This window comes from Zeugodacus cucurbitae, chromosome 5 (genome assembly GCF_028554725.1).
Source record: "Zeugodacus cucurbitae isolate PBARC_wt_2022May chromosome 5, idZeuCucr1.2, whole genome shotgun sequence".
Classification (NCBI taxonomy): Eukaryota; Metazoa; Arthropoda; class Insecta; order Diptera; family Tephritidae; genus Zeugodacus; species Zeugodacus cucurbitae.
Window position 1 is genome coordinate 9,374,387 of NC_071670.1, and position 11,731 is coordinate 9,386,117.

Genomic DNA, 11,731 nt, shown 5'->3' on the forward strand with positions numbered 1-11,731 from the left:
AAAAACCAAAGCCATCCTGTCACACAAATCGCTGGCGCTCTCCCCGGCGTCGCATTGTTATACAGCTCTGCTTGTGGTTGAGCGGCCAATAAATTGCCCAACAAATATCAATATTTTATACACCATAATAACACGTAACAAATCCGGGAAATAATGACAACAAAAACAAAAATAGCAACAAAAACCAAAATTGATGCTACTGCAGCGCAGTCAGAGCAACAAAAACAGCTATAACAATAAGTTAAACTAAAAAGACGTCAACACAATAACGGTATTAGCGTTGACAATGACAGGCAGACAGCAACGGCAAAGGGGTGGAGGCGAAACTGGCTGCAACAAAATATATTAAGTAATAATAATAATAACGGCTAAAGAAGGGGGAGTGAGAGTGGGAGAGAGAGAACAAGTGGCACAGGAAGGCGTAAAGAGTGAAGGCCAAATACCGACACAATAAGGCCAAAATATCACGAGAAAATAGTCGCATGCCGAGTTCTAAGTACACACAACCGAACCGAAGCGCTTACTGATTGCTACTTACCCATCCCCACGCTGAAAACCATACCTACCCCGAAATGCAGTACCACCAGCTTATGGCAATGTAAAAGTATTTAGACCGCCAGAAAAGCCAATTAAAATAGCAGAGATTAAACGACACTCGAGTGGGGAATTATACAATAGTTATTGTGACCTACAGCGAAAAGATGAGACCGCGCGAGAGTTCGGCTGTTGTGTTGGATAGTGAGGCGCTTTAGTTTTGTCAAGGAAAATGAAAACGCTTTCACCGAGCAGCGAAGTGTGTCGGATTAGCTTGGAATAATTAAGTAATAAATGTATTAAAGAAGAGTTTCAGCGCAAACATGGCAAGATTGCCGCTGTTGTATAATGATTGCACATTGGCGGTTGAAAATTCTCAAGCTTTTTTGAGAAACGAAAAATTGCGAAAAGTTAAGGGGGTGCGCGATTAAAATTAAAAATAACCAAATTGCCTGTATTAAACGAAAATTTAATTAGCCGACAAATAAAAACGCGTGCTTGCGGTTTCACGGTTCAATTCAAAGAGATAGATTTATTTCATATAATAGGCTCACGTAGCCTAAACTAAAAATAACGGCTTAAACTAGTGGTAATGTAAGTATGTGTTACAAAAGGGGTAAGTATAATTATCTTTCGTTAAACATTGTACTAGATTATTCTAAAGTTAGTATTAAGGTAAGTAAAAGATTAGTGTTATAAATTCATTATTAGGGTAAGTATGTAAATTTTATAATTTAAGGTATATAAATTCAATTGTTTAATATTTCTTTTACAATTCATTTTCTTATTTTAAGTTTTAGGTTTTTACAATTGTATATTTATGCCGCTTGACGCAACACCGGCCACCTTGACAGGATCAGGTTCCTTCAACATCCATTGGAAGCAAGGCCAGTTTGTGGATGGGGCGCTTAATTGTGCCCGTCTTCGTTGCCACGTCTGCGACTCGCACCTTGCCGTCTTGCCCTTCGACGGTTGCGACGACGCGTCCGAGGACCCACAGCTGTGGTGGCACGTTGTCCTCGTGGACGAGTACGAGGTCGTTGAGCTGCATGTTGCGTGTGGGGTGCAGCCACTTGTTCCGCTCCTGAAGGCCCCTCAGATATACTTTGGACCACTGTCGCCAAAACTGTTGCTTGAGACAGCAAACAAGTTGCCATCTCTCGCAACAACGAACTGGGTCCACTGGCACCTTCTCTGGGGGTAGTGCTCGCAGGGAGCACCCAATCAGTAGATGCGCTGGGGTGAACGCTTCGCCGTCGTTGGGGTCCTGGCTCAACGGTGTTAGGGGCCGAGAGTTGAGTATGGCCTCCACTTCGGCCAACAGTGTTGCTAGCTCCTCTGCGGTGAGTAGCGCGTTGCCTATTACGCGAACGATGTGGTGCTTGGCGGACTTCACCGCGGCTTCCCATAATCCTCCGAAGTGCGGCGCCCTCGGTGGTATAAAGATGAACTTGAACCCTTCGTCTGCGGCGAATCTCTTCAATTCTGGAGCCTGGGCCAGAAATGCTTCTGTCAGCTCGCGCAGCTTGCGGTCGGCGCCGACGAAATTGGTGGCGTTGTCGCTGAATATCTTCGTCGGCATTCCTCGGCGTCCAATGAACCTTTTTAGGGCGAAAATGAAAGAATTAGAAGAAAGGTCCGAAACTACTTCTAAATGTACTGCTTTTGAAGTGAAGCAAACGAAAACTGCAATATATGTTTTGACGGGGGGTCGACCGCGTATTTTTAAAGTTGTATATATCGGACCACAAAAATCTACGCCACATATGAGAAAGGGTCGTAGTGCTCGAAGTCTTTCGGCTGGCAAATTTCCCATAATTTGGTTTTGCAACTTCGGCTTGTAATGAAAACAATGTATACAGTTTCTTACGGTTCTACTGCAAGCTTCTCGGGCATTAATTAGCCATATGCGTTCTCGAAGAAGCGCAACCAACGCTTTAGCCCCAGCGTGGTGATTTCGAATGTGCAGGTACCGTAAATATGTTATAACGAAGTGCGAATTTTTATTTAGTAATAGCGGAAATTTGGCTTCGTATGGGAGAGGTGCATTTAATAGGCGACCTCCTACTCGGATTAATTTAAACGAAAGCGATAAATCCGAGTATTCATGCAAAAATGGATTGAGTTTTTGCAAGTTTGCGGGTAGGGTGGTACCTTTATGCAATTTTTGAATAACATCCGAAAACTCTGAATGTTGGACCACCTGTGCAATTTTTAAAAAACTCAAGTTCAATTCATCTGAAGTCAGATCCTTGCCCATGGAGGATTTTGATGGTCGTCTGATCCATCGTAATATATATGCGACCACACGAAGCAATTTTTTATGAGAAGAGATTTTTTCAATAAGATCCAATATTGAATTTTTCTCAGTGGTCGAAATTAGTGTGAATGTATTTTTCTTCCTCTCTAATGCTTCGACTTCTGGTGAGAGCTGGAAGTGGGTATTGATTGGCCATAATGCAGGGTCTTCTAGGAGGAACTGTGGACCGCCAAACCATATCGAATTATTCAATTCGTCCACGTTACAACCCCGAGACACTTGATCCGCAGGATTTTGTTTTGTTGGCACATGCCGCCAATGTACTTTGTCAGTCAACTCTTGGATTTCGGACACTCTATTTGCGACGAAGGTTTGTAATGAGGATGGATGCGTTTTGATCCAATGTAAAACAATTTCAGAGTCTGTCCAAAATGTAATATTTTCGAAATGTCGACTCAACATAGGCGCTACTCTTGACCATAATTTCGAAAGAAGATGTGCTGCCGAGAGCTCGAGACGCGGAAGAGACTTGGTCTTCAGCGGAGCCACTCTAGACTTTGCAGTAAGCAGCATACATTTAATACCACTAGCAGATTGGCTTCGTATATATATGCAGCATCCATATGCCCTTATTGAGGCATCGGCGAAGCCATGTATTTGGCAGATGGCACTCGACTCTACGTTTACATAACGAGGAATGCTGATTGATGAGAGCTGCAGTAGGTTGGCTTTGAAGTTCTGCCAGCTAGTGTCAAGGCGCAATGGAATCGACTCATCCCAATCCAGTTTTTGAATCCAAAGCTCTTGTAATAAGATTTTTGCTTTGGTAACTAGAGGGGCTAGTAATCCAAGAGGATCAAAAAGACGAGCAGAAACTGATAATATGTTTCGTTTAGTGGCTCGAAGATCATTAAAATTGTCATCTAAGACAAATCGAAACAAATCCTCTTTCGGCAACCAATGGATTCCTAACGTTTTAGTGGAATTGTTGTCATTGAAGCTTAATGACTTTTCAGTGTAATCACTGTCGAAAAATTTAGGGTGGTTCGAAAACCATTTCGTTAGGGTGAATCCAGCCGAGTCTAATATTTTAATTACCTCACTTCTTAAAAGATCTAGAGACTCAAAATTTTCGGATCCTGTTAATAAATCATCAACATAAAAGTCTCTTTTAATGGCCAATGAACCGAGTGGATATTTGATTGTATTGGCATCACTGAGCATTTGCAAACACCGTGTTGCGAGAAATGGAGCAGGCGCAGTGCCGTAAGTTACGGTGTTAAGTCGAAAAATTTGAATTTGCTCTGAAGGATGCTCTCTCCACACTATGAGTTGACAATTTCTGTCTTCTTCATGCATAATAATTTGACGGTACATTTTAGTAATGTCCGCTGTTAGTGCATACTTATGTAAGCGAAAACGTAGAAGAGTTGAGTATAACTCTTCTTGGATGGTTGGACCTACCATCAAAAGTTCATTCAATGCTACTTGAGATGAAGATCGGCTCGAAGCGTCAAAGACAATACGTAATTTGGTTGTAGTGCTTTCGGGCCTTAAAACGCATTGATGCGGAATGAAGTAGTGTGGCTCACTCGGGATCTTATTGTTTGTTGGGCTCATGTGTCCCAGTGCTCTGTATTCATTCATAAAGTCCAGATACATTTTACGAAGTTCTGGATCTTTTAATGTCCTTCTCTCCAGGGCCTGAAACCGCCGAACTGCGGTTTCATATGAGTGACCGAGTAACTTACGGTCAGCTTTAAAGGGCATTCTGACTTGAAGCCGTCCTGATGGTAATACTTGAGTTGTATTAACGAAAAAATTTTCACACTCTTGTTGCTCTGGTGTGAATCTATTGCCATTTGATTCTGAAGGTAATTCTTCTAAAGCCCAAAATTTTTGGACTACTGAATCTAGTGACGTTAAGTCTTCTTCAGCTTGGCATAATGTGCTTTGTATTTTGGGAGGAGAACTTAAATTGCTGGCGTATTTGCCAGATACAATCCACCCTAATAGCGTCTTTTGAAAAGTTGGTTGATTAGGACCATTTTTAATTTGGCCAACAGCTAAAAGCTCGAAAAATATTTCTGCACCCAATAGGATGTCAACTTTTTTTGATTTATGGAATTCTGGATCCGCCAATTCAATATTGTGCGGAATTTTCCAGCCATTAACATTAATGTTATGGTCTGGATGATTAGCCGAAATGCTACGCATTATCCAGAATTCCGCCGAAAATTCATAGTTATTTACCCGCGACTTAACAAACGCGCTTAATTTCGCCCCCACTTTCGTATTGGAATTGCCGATTCCAATTACGCTCAATATTTTATGTTGGCGTCGAATCCGCAACTTCTGCGCCAAGTCCTCCGTCATAAAGTTGACCTGGGATCCTGAATCCAGCAACGCTCTGGCAGGCAGGTACTCTCCACAACTGGTCCTCACTTGGATGACTGCTGTTGCCAACATGACCCGATCCGGCATACTCGCTGTATGCATGGCATGAGTGGTTGATGGTTGCGGATGAGGTGCAGCGGGGAAGGAAACCGGATACTGGTGCAACAATGTGTGATGCGATCGATTGCATACACGACATCGATCCGCTCTGCACTTGGATACAGTATGCCCCTTACGCAAGCAGTTTATGCATAAGGGCACCGATTTCACAAACTCGAACCTCTGCTGCACCGGAAGCGCCTTGAAAGTGGGGCAGGCAGTCAAATAATGGTCCTTAGATTTGCACTGCTGACAAAGGGGCTGCCTCGTATTTGCTGCCACTAGCGCCGATTTGGTCCTGTCCGTTTGTTGCTGCTTCCCATGACTGGCACTTCCTGTTGGTATGGGCTTCGTCCTTGAGTGTGAAGCTCCTTCCGCTGATAGCTGCTGGTATCTTCTATTGAGGGTGGCTTCGCATTCCGTCCACAGTGGCAGCTTGTCGTAGTCCAGCTGTTCCTCCCATTTGGATCGGGTGGCAGGATCGACCTTTGTCATTACTATGTGTATAATTATCGCGTTTGTTATCTGCTTCTCATCGCCCAGCGATAGCAATGAGTCGTAAACCGCAGACACTTCGTCAATCATTGATCGCAATGACGGCGCGGATGGCTTTGGGATGGTTGGCAGCTCAAAAAGTTTAGATATTGTATTGAAAAATATCAAACATTTATTATCATAAACTTTTTTGAGACTTGCCAACGCTTTCGGATAATTTTCATCCGACATTTGGAACGCTTTAACTGTTTCCAAGGCCTCACCAGATAAACAATTTACCAAATGGTTAAATTTTTCAATATCTGGGATATTTGGATCATTGTGAACCAAACTCTCAAACAAGCTCATAAAATTTTTGAATTCTGAATACTCTCCCCTGAATTTCGGCAAATTCATTTTTGGGAGCCGTGAGCTGTGAGAAGCTACGAAAGATGTTTCGGCTATTGGCGTTCTATTTTGAGCTAATATTGATTTTATTATGGACTTCGTTCCAACGATAATGTCCTCTAACTCCCCTCGGGCCATGTCGTCTTCATCAATCTCTTCAATTTTGGATTGGCATGTCATTAGTTTGTCAATATGTGAATTTAAAATGTCGAGCCGACATTCTAATTCAATTGGATCTAGCGATATGGTTTTTTTGAGAAGGCCCGTTTTTATGCGCAAAATACTACTTTTCGCTACCGTTCTTTGACGTCTTAACGATTTTAAGTCCGTCAACTCCTTACTTGGAGACAGGCTTGCGATAGTTGGCTTTGGCTTGCTCATTGTGTTTTAGTTTGAATTCAAAATTCACGAAAAAATTATTTGTCACAGAAGAATTTAATAGAGGGAATCAATGGCGAGACCGAAAACGAAAATTATCGATTCCCAAATAACGACGGCCAAATCGAAAAATACACAAATGAGCAAATTACAAAATAGCACAACCAGAGAAATTTGATTCTAAAAAATTTGTTCGAAAATCGAAAAAAATTGCGAAAAACCGACCGATCAGTTGCAAAAAAAATTGCGAAAACGAAAAAATATTGTTTAAATATATATATTTTTATTTAAAAAATTTAAAGGCTACCGCAAATCCCAAAATCCCTTGTTTCACAGTGTGCGTATGTTAATTATATTTAACCGTATTGTTATGTGCATATATGCATATATATACGTATGTAAATATATGTATGTCAATATAATTAAATGTCAAAGAAGGGAGAGCCAAAAACTGAAAGTGTGCACTTTTTTTATTTTAATTTTATTTGTATGTGTTTTCTTGTTATTCTTCGTTTGCACCACTTTCAATAATTCGCACTCGTTACCTGGTGCGTAGGCGTTTTGCCTGCGCTTACTTCCCTTTGACAGAGGACGCAGCGGCAGCTCATTCCCTCGAAGTGAATTCGTCGACGTCCCACAAAGCAGAGATGTAGCAGCGTTGACGTAGCAGCAGATGATGACGTTGGCGCAGCGGGAGCGAAGTTTGCCGGCAGCAGCAGTGTTGTCCGGCAGTGTTGAAGCGATGAAGCAGCAGTGAATCTATGCTGACTAACAGGAACAAATTTCACTATGTCACTTTGTTTTTTATTTTGTCTTGAACGGCACAAGCTTATTTACGGTTCCTTCTACTGTAATGAACCTCTATTCCGGCACTAGAAACTGTAATTTCCGCGGTGCACTATACCGGCACTAAATCAGTAAATGCCACCGTAAACTTTATAAAACTTTTTGTCGTACAGATCTTTTTAGCACACTAGTTTCGTTTATTGTAGGACTCACTGTACTTACCGAATTGCGTTTCACTGTTTGTGTGTATATTTTCTACGTTTTTTTTTTTTTTTTTTTTTCTTTATCGCATCTTCTTGTTTCTCTTGCACTTAGTGTTGTCACAATGATTTGCACACTTCAAAATACATATGTATCACTTCTTTTTCCTTTTCTTTTTTATATATTATCGGGTACGTAGGTAAGTAAAGGTAAGTATATGAGTGATTTAGATTATAGTGATGCACATATGTTTCGAAAATTCGCACTTCAGCACTCACACTCCACGATACTTCTTTCTTTTTATTATTTTAGGTAGAGCTAATTATTGGTAAGTATTGGTAAGTATTCTGCACTGGCACTCAACTTCACGATTATGTATATATGTTTTTATGTATTTAATTATTCTTTTTTCCCTTTTTTACTCATTTAGGTGGCGCTACACTGCACTATCGACACTTGCACTTTATATACCGATTATATGTATATATGTATATATTTGTACTTTTTTGTTTTATGCACTGTATATTCGTTATTGCACTCTTGTCGTTTTAGGTTTTATTATGTTCACCACACTTCTCACACTTCACTAAATAGCAATTTTTTTGCTAATTCCTTTGTGCATATGTATGTATATACGTGCACTGTATATATGTATTTTTTGTAATTTTTATGTCTTAATATTTAGGGATCACTGCACTTTGCACACGGTCACTTAAATTTTTTTTTTTTGTTTTACACACATATGTATATGTATTTATTTATTTCTTTTTTAGCACCTTTTGTATATAATGTAAAATTGTATAATATATTTTAGTTAAGTTAATGTTCACTCTCACTCACTGAGTCGAAAATCGAAAACCGAAAATATGCATACAGGCAATTGGTTACGAAAAGTTAATTAATGTACTATTAATTCGCGAAAAGTTTTAAAGTTTATTTTAATTGTTTTATCACGCACTTAGTCCCTGCTCGGGCGCCATGAAAATTCTCAAGCTTTTTTGAGAAACGAAAAATTGCGAAAAGTTAAGGGGGTGCGCGATTAAAATTAAAAATAACCAAATTGCCTGTATTAAACGAAAATTTAATTAGCCGACAAATAAAAACGCGTGCTTGCGGTTTCACGGTTCAATTCAAAGAGATAGATTTATTTCATATAATAGGCTCACGTAGCCTAAACTAAAAATAACGGCTTAAACTAGTGGTAATGTAAGTATGTGTTACAAAAGGGGTAAGTATAATTATCTTTCGTTAAACATTGTACTAGATTATTCTAAAGTTAGTATTAAGGTAAGTAAAAGATTAGTGTTATAAATTCATTATTAGGGTAAGTATGTAAATTTTATAATTTAAGGTATATAAATTCAATTGTTTAATATTTCTTTTACAATTCATTTTCTTATTTTAAGTTTTAGGTTTTTACAATTGTATATTTATGTCGCTTGACGCAACAGCGGTTTATTTGAGAATTACATATATAAAAGTAAATAACTCGAAAGAAACGAAAATATATTCGGTAGGAAATTAAATTTGTATAATATTGTGTGATTTTTGGGATGGTGGGAGTGTGGTATCAGTGGATAATTGAAGAACCACCACAGATCTTTTGTCAGTGGCAATAGCATCCTTTAATTGCAAGATTTTCAGTATCACCTGACGCTGAGCCGTATCCATCTCTACTCAGCAACTTCTTCCTTAAGTTTCAAACTTGCAATATCTTGATTCTTTAATAGCTTTTCGACAACACCCAGTTGGCTCGATAAAATTTGGATTAAAGTTTCGAATAATGATCTATGTTGTATGAATTCTTCACAAAAATTTTTGTTGGAAGTCCTTACTTCACATTTGCATTTATGCCAAGAAATTTAGTACCACGCCAAAAAGTTTGCTACTAAATCATATTAAAAGCATTATCTAAATCACTTTTTTACGTAAAGCCATTGCAAAAATGTGATAATCTAAGCGTGCAAAAAACTTTACATCCCCGATAGTATGTCACAAAATTTAAGCGAATACTTCAAACTGTCAGAGCGGTACATGAACTTTGCGGCGCTTATCGCCATTGTTTACAAGCGTACAATTTTTCAAATTCGTCTGTTTGTGACAAATAATTTGCGAAAAAAACAAATTACTACAACAAAAGCAAAGGCAAAAACGGAGCACAAGAAACGATAAGCGAAAGAAACCCCGAAATACGAAGAAAGTGGGAGAAGAAAACGCGCTAAGCAAAGAGCCAAACATTTGGCCAACTGATAAGCAATTTCTTGAGCGATTGCATGCGCAGCGTAAAAACTACTGACAGCGCGCACAAATGCCGAATGCATCGAAGCGGCGAAGGAGTTAAAAGTTGCTATGTTAGTTTGATGCATCTTCATCTCACTTCGCTTTCGCTGTGAGAGAGCCATGTAGCCTTCCATGCCGTGAATACCATGCCATGGCAAATATTGATGTGGCATAAGATTAATGTGCACTTAACTGCCACAACGACACGCTACCGTTACCTTGCAAACATTTTTAGTTGCTACGCAAGCGGAAAATGAAAATGTCGTCGGCACAATGTATTGCTGTTCGCCATTTTCAGCATACCTTTGCTTTATTAATGCCCGATAATGGCGAAGGAACTATTTTGGGAATGCAATCAGGAAGATATAATGGGTCTCGAAGACTACAAAAGAAAGGATGTAGATCTCAGTTGTCTGGATGGCTCTCGAGCACCGGCTTCTGAAATAGAATGCTAACTTGAAGAACATTACGCGGATAGTTGGGTGAAATGAGGGTTAAATCCAGTCGATAGCTTCTAAAACTGTCCTGAGCGTACTATAGAATTTGGTGTTGGATGTATACAGAAGTCAGGTTTATAGATCTCATTTATTTCGACTAGTGAAAGTACAAAACTTTCTTACTTACTTTTACGATTTTACTGAGAAAGAAGCACTCTAGGGTTTACAATGTTGAAGTTTTCCAAAAAATATGGTACAAATTAAATTATATAAAGAACTAGCTTTTTACCCGCGGCTTCGCCCGCAGTGGTGGTATTAAATAAGTATGAGAGATAAAGGGTAAGGGTATAATAATAGAAGTGAGTCAATATGATAACTAAATTTGATTGTTTGGCTGAGATCAACAATTTTTAAAAATTACTACAGACAGAAGTTTCAACACTTTAATATATGCTTAGTTTCAATTTAAGTTTATGTGACGGTACACCCGATAGTTCAAGTGAATTTTAAAACTCCACAGGATATGAACTACTTAGTTCCGTATCCATAATTGTATCCATTGTCAAATATTCCTTCATTTCTCCCTGAACCTCCTTTAAAATGATCCTATTAACGATTTCATTTCTTGGTGCTAATATTGCTCTTGCACACAACCACTGATCACTATACAAATGTTGTTGCTAAAAGCTTGCATTCTCGCAGCATTCTACCTCGTGAACTATTTTTACTAAAATTACAGATGGGCGAATCTTCCTGTGCCAAATTCAATGGTAATTTTAAAACGGAATGTGCCGACCGACCGCCGTTTAATAGCATCACGGCAATACCTGACGAAGCTACGGCAACTGCTACTTTTTGGTCTTTTCTGACGGACATTAATAATAAGTTAAGTAAAAACGTTTTTCCAGTTACTCCTGGTGCATCGAGAAAGAAGAGTCCACCACTACCGATTGTTCTGGTGTTTCTATCGCTCCTCTAGTTGTCTGCAGTGCAGCTTGTCTTTCTAAACGAACTCGTGCCTGAAGAGGCGTTTCAGCTGCTCTCAAAACTCTTTGTCGCTCTGCTTGTTGTTGTCTTCTCAGCTCTGCGTGAGCCAAAGTTTCTTGGTTTGAATGAATTTTTGGATAGACCAGATTTCCGCTTTCGAGGCATTTAAAAAAAAAGCAGAGTAAAAATTAACATCAGCGAGTAAGATCTAAAATAATAAAGTAACAGCTAACCACAAAAATTACGGATAACCTCAAAAATTGGAATAGTTTTATACTGCATGTAACGACAGAAGAAAGTCACAATAAATATAGAAATATTATAAACAGTTGAAACTATATTCAATTAAATTAGATATTTTCGTTACCGCCATACAATGGGACGGTATTACAGTATTCAGGGTTGAAACTTCATGACTGTAAAACTTCATTACTGAAGTAGCTACATTTGACGATTTTTTGAGAAACAATTGTTTTACCTTTCGTAATTT

At 39.1% G+C, this 11,731-nt stretch overlaps 1 protein-coding gene across 1 annotated transcript; it reads right to left on the reverse strand.

The window, feature by feature from the left end:
* Positions 1-1,390: 1,390 nt before the first annotated feature.
* Positions 1,391-7,186, reverse strand: LOC128921926 (uncharacterized). Its single transcript, XM_054230965.1, has 2 exons — positions 7,096-7,186; positions 1,391-2,135 (listed from the first exon to the last, which is right to left on the reverse strand). The coding sequence occupies exon 2, from the start codon at positions 2,114-2,116 to the stop codon at positions 1,391-1,393; it is 726 nt and encodes a 241-aa protein (XP_054086940.1). The 5' UTR covers positions 2,117-2,135; positions 7,096-7,186.
* Between the last annotated feature and the right edge of the window lie 4,545 nt (positions 7,187-11,731).

Coding starts and splice junctions, on each gene's coding strand:
- LOC128921926 (XM_054230965.1), bottom strand. CDS start 2,116: ATGCCGACGAAGATATTCAGCGACAACGCCACCAATTTCGTCGGCGCC.